This window comes from Polypterus senegalus, chromosome 9 (genome assembly GCF_016835505.1).
Source record: "Polypterus senegalus isolate Bchr_013 chromosome 9, ASM1683550v1, whole genome shotgun sequence".
Taxonomy (NCBI): domain Eukaryota; kingdom Metazoa; phylum Chordata; class Cladistia; order Polypteriformes; family Polypteridae; genus Polypterus; species Polypterus senegalus.
The window spans coordinates 31750662-31768227 of NC_053162.1; the positions used below are offsets into that span (position 1 = coordinate 31750662).

Genomic DNA, 17566 nt, shown 5'->3' on the forward strand with positions numbered 1-17566 from the left:
TAGAAGTTTCACATTCATTCTCTCAAACCCACTTAATCCCGTTCAGGGCCATGGGAGTCCAGAGTCAATCACATCAGCAATGGGTGCAAGTCAGGAAATGCTCTTGAGAGCTTTTCACACAGCTAGTTTGAAGTCATTAATTAATGTAACACAGATATCTTTCTGGATGTGGTAGGAAAAGCAGAGAACCAGGAGAAAAACAACACAGACACGGTGAGAATGTGCAAATACCTCACAGAGGGAAACCAGTAATGGAATTCTAAGCCAGGACACTAAATGTGTAAGGAGCAATAACCATCACACCACCATGCTGCACTAAATCACTTTGTAAAATATGTCACTTTTTGAAAAAAATAGCTCAGGTTTTATTGCCTTTACTACTGCCTTTTAAATAAATATTCATGTTATTTGTTTTGTCAGATTTTGATTTTGTTCATTAAATATTTTTATTTCCATTATATATTGTATGTAAAGAAAGTCACTGACACAAACATGCCACAATGTGTTAACCCCGGATTGACTTCCTTTACTAGTTTACTCTCAAGCATGGACAAAAAGAAAATGTAGAAAATTAAGCCTTTGATTCAATCACCATATATAGTGCCTGTTTCTTGTATTCATATTATAATTGCTATAATTCAATAATTAATTTGACAGACCCTAGATTTGTACTTTTCCTTTCTCTCTCATATTCAACATCACTTCCAGGGAGTTAAGGCTCTCCGCTTTCTTTCTTCCCTCTCCTGCAATTTCACTAAGAGATTCATTTCTAACACCTCATTATTTTTCAGAAGCTCAAGGTCACATGGAGGCCTGGTAATGTCATCGGCACCTTCAGACTCAATCACCTTGGCATTCCTAAGTCTTTTAATCACTTTCCTAGCAGTTGGGCATGGCCTGTACTCATCACAACAGTTTGTGTGATATTTCCAAAACCTCTCCCTTGTCAATAATTCACCTGTCCAGGTGCTCCCTTCTACCTTCTGCTTGTTACTAGAATGCCTTGTCATTTGGAAGTGCCTATGGAATTGGTCTGTGCTAGAACTCTCACTGTTTTCAACCTTAAATAAACCACTGGGACTGGCATTGTTATTTGGTTGAGCAAACCCAAGCTCATTTGAGTTTTGCCACATGGTACCTTCTAGATCATGAGGGTGATGATGGTCTTTCTCTGCCCAGGATGACTTTGCTAAGCTTGACAGAAAAGATGAGTCTGAAGATTCAGAAGCATGTGTGTTCTCTTCTCCTGGTTCCTGGATATTGTTTTTCTGAGTCTTGTAGCACCACACATTGTCTTCAAAGGCATCATTAGAGAAGCAGCTATCAATCTTTGTTGAGAAGCTATCATCAGAGTCTTGAATTAGACCAAACCCAGTCTTCCTTGGTCCTTCCTCTAGAATGCCTGGGCCTTCCCCTGTCTTTTTAGTGTGTACTTCAGTCATAGGCCCAGTAGCCTTAATACTGGTAAATCCAGAGAGGTTGGTGAGGGCTGTCGTGCATTTGGTGCTTTGGTGATCAACCGAAGATGGACTAGAGCTATTGAGACATAGATTGCTCCAGGTTTTGCTTCTTCTGGCAGTAGAATACTTCACAAACATCTCACCAGGATTTTCTAGGTTGACAGTGGCACTGGCTGAGTTATAGTAGTCTCCTCTGGGCAAGTTAAAGACTTCAGTGTGGACAGTCATCTCCTTTGGTGGAAGTGTGACTTGGTCAACCTGATCAGTCTCAAAATACTTCAGTGAATCTGCAGCAGAAAATATTTTTGCACATTATGATTTAGTGTTATTTTTCAAAATCCTTTACTTTTTAAAAATGTTCCCCTAAATTTTGTAGTGATTAAAACATAGAAGGAGAACTTAATCAACTTATTATTTATTTCTTAAAACAACATTAAGCTGTTGGAAAGGTTTCAAAATTTGCAAGCATTATTGTTTCTTTAGAGGACAAGAATGGAACAAGAACAATGTTTTTTAAAAAACATTCCACTTGCTTATCCGCTAAATTCTGTAGGATGCTGTGAGTAATGTGGAAAGTCACATTTGTGGAGTGACATGCAGATCTTGCAGTATATTTAATGTGTTATGGTTACATTTAGAACCTGTTTTCCACTATAATGTATTAAACTACAACTATTATAATGTGACTTCTCAGTAAATGGTGGTGAGATTTATTGCTGTATTATACCCCTGTATCTCATTTAATATGAATCTATATGACTTAGAAATGTGACATTAGTTTCTGCATGAAGCAATGAATACTGGAAGTATACAGCAGTCATTCGGAGACCTCTCTAAAAATAAGGTTGATGTCTTCCAATTAACAGGGAATGTGTGAGGAAAACATAGAATATTAAAGGTGTGTACTTTTATGCATCTTAACACATGGTTGCCACTAATAAAATTATCCTTGTAGCCATTACTGACTCATGTATAGTAGTACTTCCAGCAGAATATTTACCAATAAAAGTCAGAAAACAATATCATCGGCATAATGAAAACTAAGATTGTGGTTAAATGTTTTCTGTATTTTGTACATTCCCTACATATTGTATTACTTATGCAGATATATGTCAAAAGTATATTTTTCATTGTCTTGTGAGATTCCATATCAATATTTCTAAGCATTAGTCACTGATGGCCACAGTGTGGGTCTGTTGTTATCATCAATTAAGTGCTAAATTGCAAAACAGCCATGGATAAACCTTGAACATGAGAAATTAGAATTTATTTAAAATCACCAAAGTCGGTTGCTTTCCCAAGTGGAACAAAGTAAAACTACACTTCAGCCATGAATGACCACAGATATAGTATTAGGATTTGAGCCTTGTTCCATCTTTCATAATATTTTTCCTTGTTTTTGTCACTTTTCACTGCTTTCTTGATATTGATATATTGGTTTATGTGTATTTTATTCTGCTCTGTATTTTAGCCTCGCTCCTTTACCCTAACTCTGAGGTGCTGCATTAATTCAACCTGCATTTATCTGAAATTTATTTATTTGTATCTACAACTGGGATTTTTGGCTCCTTTTTCATCGTTCCCTTGTTTAAAGTCTCTTCATGATATACCTATCTTAAAATCTGGATTCTGGCTGTGGGCCTTGCTCTCTTTCTCATGGGTGGGGGCTGATTTGAATTTAGTTTTGTCAAGTTTGACATGCTTGTGTGGAATGTTAATTGCTTGAAATGAAATTCAATAAAACGTTGGAAAAAAAAAAAAGAAATCTGGAGTTCTGGACTGTGGCTCTAAGGCCGGAGTTATGCTTCACACGACGCGACGCATGCTGCAACGGACGCTCCTGCTGTTTTACTGTTTATACCTTACCGCAATATCTCTGAAAAGGATGTTTCTGTCACATGTAGATAGTAACCAGAGGCTCTGACATTCCACCTTTTAGAACACTGCATCCGGCTACTTTTTGCTGGTACTGCAACTCGCACACGCATCACGTTAATTTCTAAAGGACCTGCTCAGAGGACGCATCAAATGAACGCTGGGAATGCATGGCAGCCATGATGCGGGCGCGTACGCGTTACGAGCGTGAAGTATAAACGAGCCCTTAAATGTATTGTTATTGCCTTTTTGTTAATTAATTCATGTAAGCTATTTTGCTTTTTTTCCTTTGTTTTAAAATTAGTATTTTGAGATATTTATTTTGTATTTTTGATTATTTATTATTAATATAATTAATAAAGGCTACCGATCATAACAAGGCAATCTAAAACTGAATGGTGAAGCCCAACTGGCATGATTCCAAGACATTAGGTACTGCCTCTTAAACCAAGACAATATATTAAAAAAGGTGTTCTAATGAGATTACTTATAGCAGCCAAAACGTAAAAAATGTTTCTACTGTAGAAAAGTTACTTGAGTTCTTGAGTACTTTTTGGAGGGTCACCAATATTTTACCATATGATGGTACCGATCCTGTGTCCACACATAGAATATTGAATCGAAGGGATGTAGTTGTTTTTGTCAGTAGTTGGTTGGGTCAGATCTAACCCAGTTATTAACAATCTTAAGCCAAAAGAAAACATGGATTAAAAACAAAGGAAAAAAGGTTATATACAAAACATAATCTAGATCAGGGGTGCTGACACTTTGTCGGCTTGCGAGCTACTTTTAAAATGACCAGGTCAAAATGATCTACCTACATTAAAAATGATATATATACACACTGAGTATCAGAGGCGAGTAGTAACGAGTTACATTTACTCCGTTACATTTACTTGAGCAACTTTTTAAAAAAATTGTACTTCTAAGAGTAGTTTTACTGCACCATACGTTTTACTTTTACTTGAGTACATTTGTGAAGAAGAAATGCTACTCTTACTCCGCTACATTGGGCAACACTCGAATCGTTACTTTTTGTCCATTAGATAAAGTCTGACAGACAATTTTCAATCTGCTCTGTGTAGCATATGCTGTCAAGCTGCGCACACGCCTTCCATTGCGTCTCCAGCTCTGACGCGAGGTTTTGGATGTTCCCCAAATCAAGGCACTGCAGCATTGAGAAAAGATATTGCATTTTTCGTTTGAAAGCATTAACTGAGCTAATCATATTGACCATAGTTTTCTCTTTACCTTGAAGCTGTAAATTAAGCTCATTCAACATGTTGGTCAGATCGGAAAAAAAATGCCAAGTCTAGCGGCCATTGATCGTTATTAAGTTGATTGTATTCTGCATGTTTAATGACAAGGAAGAAACTCCTTTTTCTCTGGCCAGGGGTCTTGAAATCTCAGCGGGAATTTCTCCCTAGCCATCTGCATCAACGAAGGCATCTTTTATCATCTCTACATCTTGGAAGGACTTCTTATGCTTAATGATCGATCAACGATGCCTCGGTGTGTCTTCCTTTGCTTTTGAATTCAACCAAGTGGAAAATGACGGCTGTCCGATTAACTGCAATTTTAGTTCCCTCTCCTTTCTCTTTCTCAGATCACTTTTCGGAAGGAAATCAGTTTCATAGTTTTTATGAACAGTTCGAAAGTGCCTTTCCACATTTTCCTTTTTTGGAATAGCAATGATAGATTGACAGATCAGACAAACACACTTCAATTGTGACATGTGAGAGAAAAAAATCCCCTTCTAATTCCACATCCAGCCCATAACCAACAATTTTTTTTAAATCCCTTCTTTAGTCTATATAAATTGGAAGGCTAGCTAGATGTTTTAGCTAGCCGGAGTTTTGCAGTAGCTCACGCGTTTGATCGTGAGTGCGGGATGACCAGTGTGTTAGAAGAAAAGAGATCTCAGACTGGCCACCCTGTATGTCAATCAAGTGGAAAATGCCATAGGGAGGATATATGATAGACTAACGTTTAAAAAAATTTTTTTTGAATGCAACGCGATCTACCTGCACTACCTTTCAGATCTACCAGTCGATCACAATCGACGTATTAGGCACCCCTGATCTAGATTTTTTTTTTTAATAAAAGTTGACTTAAAAACTACAGGTATATATAAATTTAGAGAAACTTGGGGTCTTTCACTCCATTTTCACAAAAACAGGAGTATAAACTCTTGACTTTGCCAGATACTACCACTATTTCATTCCACATTTCCCTGGCTGTTTTACTCCAATAAACAAATTCTCAAGGGGGAGAAAAACAGCAAACATCTGAATGTGAAAAGCCTTTTTAACCTCTGCAACCTTTCCAAGACAATAATTTCTACTATGCTGTTGGAGAAACTCATTGGATGATCAGATTAGTACAATAATGGCACTAGTGATAGAACTACAGTACTAGTGAGGATGCATTGGTTTTTACGAAAATAAGAATTATAAATAAAAAATAATAATAAAGGTTAAATTAAATTTAACCACAATATTTTACTTTGAGCATCAGGCACAAAAGGATTGTGTCACTGCTAAGGTGGTATCAATCACATTTAGGCCACATGGACAAGTTGCTATTCTGTATCCACACAAACACCAGAAAATGTTACTAGCAACATAACCTTCAGTTCCAAGAAAGAAAGAAAAAAGTGCAATAAAAATGCAGAGCAGTAAGTTGACTGTGTCTTTGAACTTCACATATTGTATTCCTTACTGCTCAGCTCAATGCAGTGATCACGTTTTCCCTGTCTCAGAAGGTCTACAGTTGGGTTTTCCACATCAATGCATTTTGTGCTGGGTTTGTTTCTTTTATCATGTATTTTCTTTACATTTGGAATTTCTTGGCTTTTAGTCTTACTGTGGAAGGGAACCAAGATGACCTACACAGTAAATAATCATGGCACATGCCCATTAGGGTTGAGTTTGTGTAGGCATGTATGAATTGCTGATTGTGAAGTTAGTCATTGTCTGGTCCTCTTCAGATTACTGATGTTAGCTCCTTTTTCAGGCTAGCTTTAGGACCTCTCATGGCCTTAACACCACGTTTTCTTTTCTTTATCTGATGTTCTATCACAATGACATCTCTCTATGAATCAGTTTTCTTAATGTAAGAATCACATTTTTATAATAATATAGTTAAAAAGTTTAACAGTTTAATGATAATTAAATTATTTTTTTAATCAATGGTACGTTAAATTGAACCTAAACAAATACGTGCAACTGAACCTAAAGCTGAATGCTCAAACTGATACAAACTGTATGAAATAAAATTCATTAATGACAAAAAAAAAAAATCAGATTAGTACTGCAAGTTAAGTTGTACAGCTGTAATTGTAGTCATGTAAAGTCTGTAAACTATTCGGTTAAATGCTGTTTTCTATTTGCTTGGTTCATTCAAAGAAGAATAATTAATAGATGGGGGGGGCATGAGGTAATAAGCTACCTATCAAAATAGGCTGAGCAAAAAGAAGCAATGGCACACAAATACCCCCTAAAGTGTAATAAATGAGCCAGGTATTTAGGGTGGGCAATTGCGGTTGCTCATGTATTTAAACTGTAAGGTTACATACTGTACATTTGTGAAATGTCTTCTTATTTTCCTTTAGCACCAAAATTTTAGCCTAATTCATGAACACCCTATTGACAGATCCAGACTTTGTGTCTCTTTTTTTTTTTTACACATTTTATAAAAAGGAAACAACCTTGACAACATAGGGCATGTAAAGAAGAGTACAGTAGTGCATGTTAAAGCCATTCTTGGTACAGACTTACTAATATGCTTTAAAGTGTCAAAACGTAACTTAGTATTACTTAGGATTACTTAAAATATGGCACCCTTTAAACTGTAAGACATTTATAATAAAGTATTTTATTAACAAGAACCTTCTTAATTTTATCTCATCTTGTATTTTTCTGCATTTTCTTAATTATGTCCGGAAATGGATAATCATTGAAAATAATTACGATATTTTTAAAAAAAAAAAAAATTCAAATAAATTCTATAATTTGGATATGTGCGTGTGAATTAGAATTGTCATACAAAAACCACGTTATGATTCAGTGCAAACGCGCTATGTACAAAACTAAAATAATCAATTTGACAAAATTAGAAATGTAAAGATAATCTCAGTATTTAGATTGTGGTTTATCATATAGTGCTAAGATGATTCTGTGCAGTTTGCATCTGTAAACACGCTCTCATACAATCAATAGAATTATGCTCATGTTTTGCGCATGTATTCCTATGTATTCCTTTTTTCATTAATAGTTATATGGAGGTAACTGGTAGAGGGTTGAGATAAACCAGATGAAATCTTACTCAACAGATTGAGACGGACCAAAGCCGAAGACACTGAGGGAGAATCTGCTGGTGTGAGGCATGCCAGCCCCATTAATGTATCAGTTAGAAATAGAAAAATGAGCACACCGTTGAACAATTACACACATGCTCCTAAAAGAGATACAACTTTAGAAATGGGAACAATCAGCTAAAAAGCATTTGTCAGCAAAAAAATTCCAATATCTAGTTCTAGTTCATTCTAGTTGCATTTTTTAAACCCAACTTAAATATCTTCTCATTTTAATTACAGTGCTATTGACGGTTTCATTAAAAGCAGCAGGGATGGTCAGAAATTAAATGAGCAAGGTTCACAAAACAAAGGAATTACCTCGCAATTTGATGGCATCAAGTCCCCCTTTGGACCATGAGGAGGACGTGAAGACGTCTGGAGCAGGAAGAAGACTGGGGGCAGTCTTACACAGGCGAATCCTCCCTACGGTATCTGTCTCGTTGTTTGAAGGGTTTTGTGGAACATCATCTAGATTGACCACAGGCTGGGGTGTCTTCATATCATCCTGATCTCCCTGACGAAGCCCAAACCCCAGGTTTGGCGAAGCTGAAAACGGGTCATGTTGAGTGACTGATAGCCTTATTGATGATTTCTTATCTCTTATACTCCCTGACTCAATACCTTGAATTGCAGGGTTCTTAAGAATTCCCTGCTTTATAACCTTTCTTATCAGCCACAGAATCATGAATAAAATAAACCCCAGTAAGAGTCCACCTGAAACAAACAAGAGAAGTAACCAGTCACTTTGTATGTTAAGCATTTCATTACTTTCACTGAATGTCCAAAAAACAATGCGATTATTTATAATTATCATCTTTGGTTTGATAAGGATATTAATGCGGTTTTATTTAATATTCCCACCTGTTTTAATTGCATTAAGCAGTCAATGTTGTGTGTGTGTGTTATGGTTGCCATCAGTCCTTGTTCTACTTGAATAATTATTATCATTATTATTTTTTATTTACTTTTCTAGAAAATCATGCCATTAGTGGATCTAAGTTTTCAGTTTATGGAGTCGCAGGCTCTCTATAAGCATGCTAGTTCATTTCCAGTCCTTATAACAAACATCTCCTTCCCATGACACCTGTATACCAGTTACTATAAACTCTGTGGCCTGCATAGCCTTGATTGGGCCTTTTGGTTTCAAACTAAATATGATTCTATACTTCATATGCACACTTGAAAATGCATATGATGTCTTTATGACAGGATTACTTGGTCAAAGTGACCATAATTATGTGCTCATTACACTATCAGTAGAAAATCATAGTCGCAGTTTTCAATTTGTAAAAATAAGTTATTTTTAAACGTTCAATGCTTAGTCTCAACTGAAATTAAAAACCCCTACAGATCTAAAGGTATTATGACTTTTAAAGTGTATTTAACTTCAGTTCAATAAAAACAGCAAACATTTCTGTCTGCTATCCTCTGAATACAGTGCATTTCAGAAGGGTTTAGTGTGCACAGTATTTCCAAGTCAGCTCATACTGAAAATTAAAAGAACAGTTTAAAGCAGCATTTCTCAACCTTTAAGTATTTGCGACCCGAGTTTTCATAACAGTTTTGATCGCGCCCTCCTAACATTTTTTTGAAATGTAGATGCATATTTCATTATACCTACTTAACTTTTATCTACATTTATCTAACTCTATATTTATTGTTCTAGCATCAGAATGTAATTTAAGTTAATTTGTTTTGTTTTCAACAGATGTTTTTTTCATATTTTTGATTCTTGTTTTCTTTTTTTCACATCTTCGCGCCCCCCTTTTTGTTACTACACACACCCCTAGGGGGGCTCGCCCCACAGGTTGAGAACCACTGGTTTAAAGAAGACTAGTCTAAAAATGCATCACTTTAACATCAACAGGGGGATTTTTTTCTTATAAGTTTGCCAGTCTTTATATATAGCTTATAATCAGGTTGGCATGTTCAAAGTTCAATTCTGAGTATTCCCAAATGATTGCTATAATATAAATATTCAGATCTTGGCTGAAAGTTTCAAACTTCTGTACTCAGCTTCACATTCGTATTAGATGCCGCCTGGTGAAACTGATATTTTTCAGCTTGATTTTACTTATTCATTTTTACACATCACATCTTGGAACAGCCTCTTTATGTTTTTGGTTGAATACTTTTTTCCCGTCATCTTAGTTTAAAGTGGGAAAGACCACCCTACAGGCTTGTCCTTATTTAAATGTGGTCTGCACCGTGGACCTGAGTTATTATTTTACTTTTTCAGCAGAAGAAGCCAGATAGTGCAGTGTTACAAGTGAGCTTCTAATCTCATTCCTAAAACATGTACAATACAAACTGGAAAAAAAATTAAATCAAGGAGTTTTTTTTTAGTTCAGTAATTAATATGGAGCAAAATAGTGTTGTTTTTGGTAGTATATGTACAAATGTACAAAACATTAATAAAACTCTATATTATTTAAGCAGGACCATGACAGTTCCATGTACCTCATGCATACATGTACATTTGGCCACCACAATTTTAAAGGTACACTGATATATATTTGAATTCATAAATATTTCTTAATATGCAGTGGTTAGTAGTGTTGTTGCATTAAAGATCCAGCATCCTAAGTTTGAATGTTGTGCCTGGTTGTTAATTCTGTGCAGTTTGCATGTTATTCTCACTTTCTTACATCCCCAGAGATATGTAGGTTAGGCGAATTAGTTACTCTTAATTGGTCATGCATGTGTGAGTGGGCCCTGCAATGAACTGATGTCCTCTCCAATGCTGTCTCCTGCCTTTGGCCCAACACAGCCAAGTTAAGCTCCAGAAACTCTTACTTGTATTAAGTAGGTGTGAATGTTATGCTTTATATATTTCCAATATGAAATAATGAATTACATGTCTATATGGCAGCATGGTTATAAAGTATAACAGAGCCTGTCAACTGAAGGCCTGCTAAGCACCAAAATGCTTTAACCCCCAAAAGATCAAGAATTGCATTAGCCATAGTTGCAAACTATTGCCATTTTTCTCCCAACCTTTGACCTGAGTGCTAGTCATACCCAACTCCTTTTGCCATCTGAATGACATGAACATTCGAATGTACCCATTTTGTTGAAGTGTGTGAGCAAGTGTTCCTTGTAATAAGACATTTAGTTCAGGTTGGTGCCTGCCTTGTATTCCATCTTGTTAGGACAGGCACCAACTCCCTAAAACCTTGAAATAAATAAGGCAGTTTTCAGAAAATGAAGGGATGAATACATGGAAATGTTTATATAGGACAAACTGTGACAAAATAAAACTGTAGCATATGTAGTTTAAGGTATTTTGCCTATTCCACTTTTACATTTCTATATATTTAAAAAGTATTAAAACTTGGTGGCATATAAACTTAATTCACTCTAGTTATATTGGTATATAGAAATGATTCTAAGCGATAACAGGTGACAATGTGTTCCATCTTTGTGTGAAGATCTTTCATTACCTATAAATCCATAGATCCATGAGGAGCTGCTCTCTCTGGGTCCAGATGTGATGGTTGGAAGCACTTCATCAGTTGTATTTGAGCTGCAGACCATGGCATAAGCCATCAGTGCTGGACTGTCGTTTGCCTCTTCGGGGCTGCTGCAGGTGACAGTTCTGGAATCTTTCAATTTATCCTTAAGTCTTTCCAGTAATTGCACAAACTGGCAGCTACAGTGCCAGGAGTTATTTTGAAGCAGCAGAGAAGCTACAAGCTTGGGAAAGTCAGGCAGCGTCTTTAGTCTGTTGTGAGAGACATCAATGTGCTTCACAGACACAAGAGGTTCAAATGCATCTGTGTTAATAAATACCATGTCATTACTTGACAGATCCAAGTCAGTCAAACTCAGAAGACCAAAGAATGAACCAGTAGATATATACAGGATGCCATTTGAGCTTAAATTGAGCTTCTGCAGCTTCCATAAATTGTCAAAAGTGTGAGGTGGTAGGTACGAAATAAAATTGAAGGCCAAATTGAGCTTCTGAAGTTGCCACATATCAAAGAACCATGATTTTTTCAGATTGTCCAGTTTGTTGTTGGTCAATGTAAAGTCAGTGAGGTTTTTCAGCCCTGTGAAAGATGACGCCTCCACTCCACAACTTGTTAACTGGTTGCTGCTGAGATCCAGAAATTGGAATCTTTCAGAATCTCTCATCAGAAAAGTGTGGTTTTTCAGAGATGAAATAGGAAATTCAGTTATAGACAAGACATTCAAGTTGGAAAAGTTTTGAAAGGCTTCACTCGGAATGTGACTTGCCGTTCCTTTGCGAAATAATACCTTCTCGGTCTGGGTTGGTAAGGCAGTTAAAACTGAAACACAAAGAAGCATTTAACGAAGTGGACATAGTCTATATAGGGCATTGCATCATTATTATTATAAAAATTACAATAATCAATGCTAGCATCTAATTGCTTCAGAAATTCAAGGAGTATGATGCATTATCCAAACATGTCATACATCTACACATAGGACATTGCAAAGTACTTATCCATTCATTGGAGTCTGTACAGTGTGTTTCTAAACTGCAACAATGGGAGCCTTTGCACTTCTAATAAAGTGTGAAACTGTGCTCCTGTGAATTATAGTCTGCTGACATGACTGGCTCGTATAGTTTCGTTTGCAGCTGGCTATGCAGTTTTTTAGTTCTACATAAACATAAGATACTGAACTAGACTCTAGTACTGTGCTTTTTATTTATAGCTTCAATCATAAATGTTCATTGTATGTTTTCAGTTTTGGAAGATACTAAAAAAAGTTTTATTTGGTTTGAATTGCCCACCCTATAATTATGAAACAGATGAGTGAATGGCTCTCCTCCATTCTGAAAAAGGAACCAGAGTCTATTCTGGCAGCTCTGGTGTTAGGGTCAAACAGAAACCAACTTGATCAAAAGATGCACTCATGCACTGACCCAGACTGATTTATTATCTTCAGTTAGCATCAGGTTTTTGTACTGTGGAAGAAAATCCATATAAGCATGGGGACAATATGCAAATTGCACATAGAAATCACGCTAGCCAGAAATTAAACTGAGAGGTGGCCACACTTTCAACTGTGTCACCATACTTCCTCTAAAAAGAAATAAAATTTAAAGAGAAATTTTTAAAAAGATTGGAAATGTTTCATTTTCATTACAGAACAAATGCAGAGACAAATCATGTACATCTGGTAAGCACTTCAGGAGCAGCAGTAGCATTCATTGACCATAAAAGCAGACCCAGCATACTGAAGACAGTTAATTGACAAAAGAGTTCTCAACAATGGTCTCTAGTTAAAGCTTTTGATTACATACAAGGGGGCTCAACTAAGGATCACCAAACCCTCTCTTCCTTGCCTGAACCCTGCACATGACAAGCTTCCAGTGTACGGTATAACATACATAAAAACATTTACTGGAGTGATATTTCAAGATTTGAATACCCACAACCACCACCCTCACTTCAAAATACTCCACACTTCACTTACCTTCCTCCAGAGATGAGATCTGTGTGCATTCTGCTAGGCCAGTGGAGCAAAACTTGCAGTTTGTTGGACATGACAGTGCTAAGTCACCAAACAAGACCAGGAAGAGGATGGCATTAAGGAGTAGCCCTGTTAAGAAAAGCCACAAGTTCAGACTTACACACGTTTGTTAAACCCTTGTCTGTTTAACCACTGTCACACGTGGAGAAGTGTGTTCTTACAATTCACAGTGTTTTACAGTGTTTCTATTCATTTTCAAGCCCACTAAGATTCAAGTTAGGATCACTGTAGAAGAGAAGCCTAATCTGGGGTATATGAATCAAAGCAGGAGATGTATAACAGTGAGATAAACCTGAACATTAATAACAGACACTTGGGACAGTCTCAGAAAGGCGTCAGGTCCTGATGTAGAAGAAAGAGTGATACATGGAGTGAGTTTTTCCAATATTTAAGAATTTCAGTATTACAGAAAGAGAGGCACATTGGTTATTGCAGCTGTCACAAAGCTTTAGAGATGAGAACTCAAATCTCAGCTTGGTGATTAGCTGCGGAGCTTACACAACTCTGCCCAAACCAGTGAATATGCTGAAGTTTTCCCCAGACATTGAAGTCTCACAAAGATGTGTAGGTTAGACAGACAGATAAAATCTGTGAGGTATGAATGAGAGCGGGTGTGTGCTTCAGTGTGGCCTGTGGTTCACTGGTGTCTAGTTCAGGATTTGTCCCTGACTTGTGGTTGATAATGTTATGCTAGGCAATCTTGCTTTGGACTTAATGGCTTAAGAGAATATATGGACTGAAATAGGTGTCTAGACTGTTGATATGTTATAGAACCTAAACCTATAAAATTATGATACACCCATCCATTTTCTGAACTGTATTTTTTCCATGGCGTGATGCTGTGTTTACCGATACTGTTTCACAGTTCTAAAGTCCCAAGTTGAAACTCTGAATCAGCCATTATTTATATAGTCTAGTCCATCACCCATTTCTCACAAAGGCAAGTTAGGTTAATTCATGACTCTAAGCTTCGCCCCTTGGAAGTGATTGTGGGTACAGGAGTGCTCCCTCTGATGGACTGACACCTTGTGTAGGGTTGGTCTCAGCTTTGTGCCAGATGCTGCAGACATAGGGTCCAGTCCTTAAAACATTGAACCTGACAAAGCCAGACTGATAATAAATTGATTTTTTTCCCACACAAATTAGCAGAGAGATATAGCCTGTCCTAGCAGCACTGGGTAAAAACAGAGGTCAATCGACAGTCATAATTGTTCATAAGCCCTCTCACAAATGCTGACTGAATGAAACACAATTAACATAAACTTTACACCTTTGTGAAGTGGAAAGATGCCAGATATTGACACAAACGATCACAGCTGGAAACTGAACCCAGTTTTCTTGAATTTTACGAAGGCAATAACCAGTGAACCACCCTGACAAAGGTATTAAAAAAACATTACAGAACAGCAGATAGACAGGAATAATTACACACAGTTAGAGTCATTCCATGTAACTTAGTCAATTTATGCAATTTGAAAACCAATTAGTTATTCCAAAAATCAGTTTTCCAAACTGGTTACCAGAATGATAGGAAGCTGGTGATCACAGTTCAATCTCATACCTGAATTTAATGCATTTTAAATACCATAATACTCATTTAGAGTTATGTTATGCTTCCCAGCACTGGAACAAAGTGTTCCTCATTAATTAAAACAATAACTGTCACATTTGGATTGTTTAAGTTGTTTTGATTTCCTAACTGGCTACCACATAAATTGAAAATAACCAATTGTATCCTCTGTTCCACTGCGTTCTTTGTGATACACAGAGTCAAAAAGCATAAAAACACAAGTTCAAGTCATCATTGACAGAGATCCTATGCAATATTTTAATTATTCTAAATGAGGATGACTAACTTTAACTTATGTTACAGAGACATCTGTAAAAACCAACCAGTAATAAATCAGGGCTTACTGGATACTCCCCAAAGCTCCATCAGCAACAACCTTGCCTTTACTTGACTGACTGACTGATTAGAGAGAAGAGTGATTAAGAGAGACCTACCATTCTTGTCATACTCCATTTTGAAGTCTGGATGCTCACACAACAACAGCCAAGTCTGATCTAGAAGTATCTCTGTGTCTCCAACTGTCTCCATGCCATCCAAGCCGTTTTCTCCCCTGATCAGCCATGCACGGCCCATCACAGTTAAACATTAAGCAGGCTTTGCAAGCCCATACAGGAAAATCTTGGATACTGACGTGAGTTTTATCTACCATTTGAAATTCATTTGATAGTTGGGCTACATTAAATGTGGTTCCTCTTCAGTATGCAGAAAAGACTTGGGGAAAGAAATCAACAGGCACAGATATAGTAGAAAACAAACAACAACAAAATAGCTATCAAAGAGGTTTTCTGGACTGTTCAAGTTGTATGCAGAACTTTAAAACTGGGCCAATCATGAAAAGTGCTACATAAACTGAGTGGACATGCCATCTGATTGAGAATGCTTACTATATACAGGAAAGCTATTTTATAAATGGCACATAGGTGGTGCTGCTGCAAGGAAATGGAATGGACATCAGTTGGCTAAAAATAAAGTTATGCAAAAAAGTAACCTGCATTCATGGCAAAGGTCACAATTTGGGAAAGCTGAATCTGTTTTTTTTAGTAAATAATTGGGTATAAGTAAAATACAGTATATTACAAATGTATAAGCATAAAGAAGCATAATGGTGGCTGAATTATTATGGCCTATTTTAAAAAGGTAACACCGTCTGAGGGAACTATATAATGTGTTTTGTAGATATATGTTCCCCTGTTGCTTTCTGAATTTGACATTTTGTACAACTAATGAACTGTCAGCAGTCAATACATTCATTGTGGAATTAGTTTGCACAGTTCCTAAAACATACTTGTAGTAACGTGCATTAGGGATCCGAGGCGGAGCGAGATTTTAGTAGTAAAAACAGTGAAAAGCCGTGTGGCCCTGGAGAGTTTTATTATCACCCGGAAGCACTCCGGGTGTACCTGCTCCTCTTCCCCCTAGCACTTCCTGGTGTGGCGGAAGTGCTAAGGTCCAGGGCTCCAAAGGCATGGGGGCGCCCCCCCGGCGGTGACCACGAGCCCCTACAGGGTGGACCTTCAAAGCTCTGTACCCATAGCCCCCAAAGGAACCAGGGCGGTTGCCTCCAGATGGTCTGGGGAAGGCGCAAGCCCTCCTCTGGTCCTCGTGAGCGTCCCTGCGGGGTCGCCACCCCAGCCACCTCTGACAATAGCCAAATAAATATTCCACTCAGAGATATATTGGCATATGGCAAAATACCCCACACAAAAACAAACAGAACATCCAAAAGCCACGTAACCAGGACGGGAATAAAAAGCAAGGTCCTAGTAGCTATGAAGCAGCAGCAATAACTGATGCCCAATCATGCTGCTCTCACATTTAAAGTATTAGCACATATTTTTCAATTAAAAATCAATACATTTATTTTTAATGTTTAAGATGTCTCCAAGAAAAAGCAGAAACAAATGTGTGGGTTGGGAAAGTGATTTTGATTTGTATCCCATTTTATATGTTGTTATTCCATTGTCTTTGTCTTCTAAAACAAATTTAATCACAAACAACAGTTCAGCATCTGCCATAGTGGTACAGTTTCTAGCACTACGTACAGCTTTAAGTACCTGGACTCAATTACTAGTCAGGTCATAATCTATATGAAGTATTATTGTTCTACCAGCATTTCTTTGCTCATTCCAAAGGCTGAATTACCAATGCTAAATTGGCTCAGTGTGAACATATATCCTCCCTGTGATGTACTGGTGTCTAGTGTAAGGTTGTTTCCTCTCTTTTGTTCCAAGATGGCTTTGATTCATGGCCCTGTAACAAATGAAGTGGTTTCAGAAAATGGAAGGATTAGTAGCTGGACAAAGAAACACATCCTTTTATTTTCTCAACACCTTTTTTTAATGCATCTGCATGGTTGTGGGTCAACTGTTATGTCAGTGATTTTCCAACCCACTATATTCTAAATATTAATTGTAAATTTTCCACCCATGCATCTTATAACTGTAAAGGACAGTGTGTTTGGGAAACGGATCTATGATTCCAGCAAGACACGGGAGGCAAAATGTTTAACAAGCAGGAACACAGTAGACTTGTTTTAGCTTGTTGAGCAGTGAAAAAATGTCTCTACTCTGAAATTTGGTTAATAATTACTATGAAGTGTTGTATAGTTACTGCCACTACTTAATGTCCCAAAAGTTGCTTCTTGAAAACAGGAAGTCAAACAGCCTGCTACCTCAGCAAAGATTTTAACAGTTTGTTTAAAAACTCTTATTTACTTTAAAATTCTTCTAATAATGTGATAAAGAAACAATGCCTTGTACATATGACAATACTACTACTACTATTCCTCAGCTTGGCACA

At 37.1% G+C, this 17566-nt stretch overlaps 1 protein-coding gene across 1 annotated transcript; it reads right to left on the reverse strand.

The window, feature by feature from the left end:
* Window positions 1–698: 698 nt before the first annotated feature.
* On the reverse strand, window positions 699–15340 carry LOC120535478. The gene is made up of 5 exons (XM_039763359.1): window positions 15202–15340; window positions 13141–13266; window positions 11136–11984; window positions 8011–8406; window positions 699–1747 (listed from the first exon to the last, which is right to left on the reverse strand). The coding sequence occupies exons 1-5, from the start codon at window positions 15338–15340 to the stop codon at window positions 699–701; spliced, it is 2559 nt and encodes an 852-aa protein (XP_039619293.1).
* Between the last annotated feature and the right edge of the window lie 2226 nt (window positions 15341–17566).

Coding starts and splice junctions, on each gene's coding strand:
- LOC120535478 (XM_039763359.1), bottom strand. CDS start 15,340: ATGGGCCGTGCATGGCTGATCAGGGGAGAAAACGGCTTGGATGGCATG. Junction 11,985..13,140: donor GATCTCATCTCTGGAGGAAG/GTAAGTGAAGTG, acceptor TTTGTGTTTCAG/TTTTAACTGCCTTACCAACC. Junction 8,407..11,135: donor ATGGATCTATGGATTTATAG/GTAATGAAAGAT, acceptor TGTTTGTTTCAG/GTGGACTCTTACTGGGGTTT.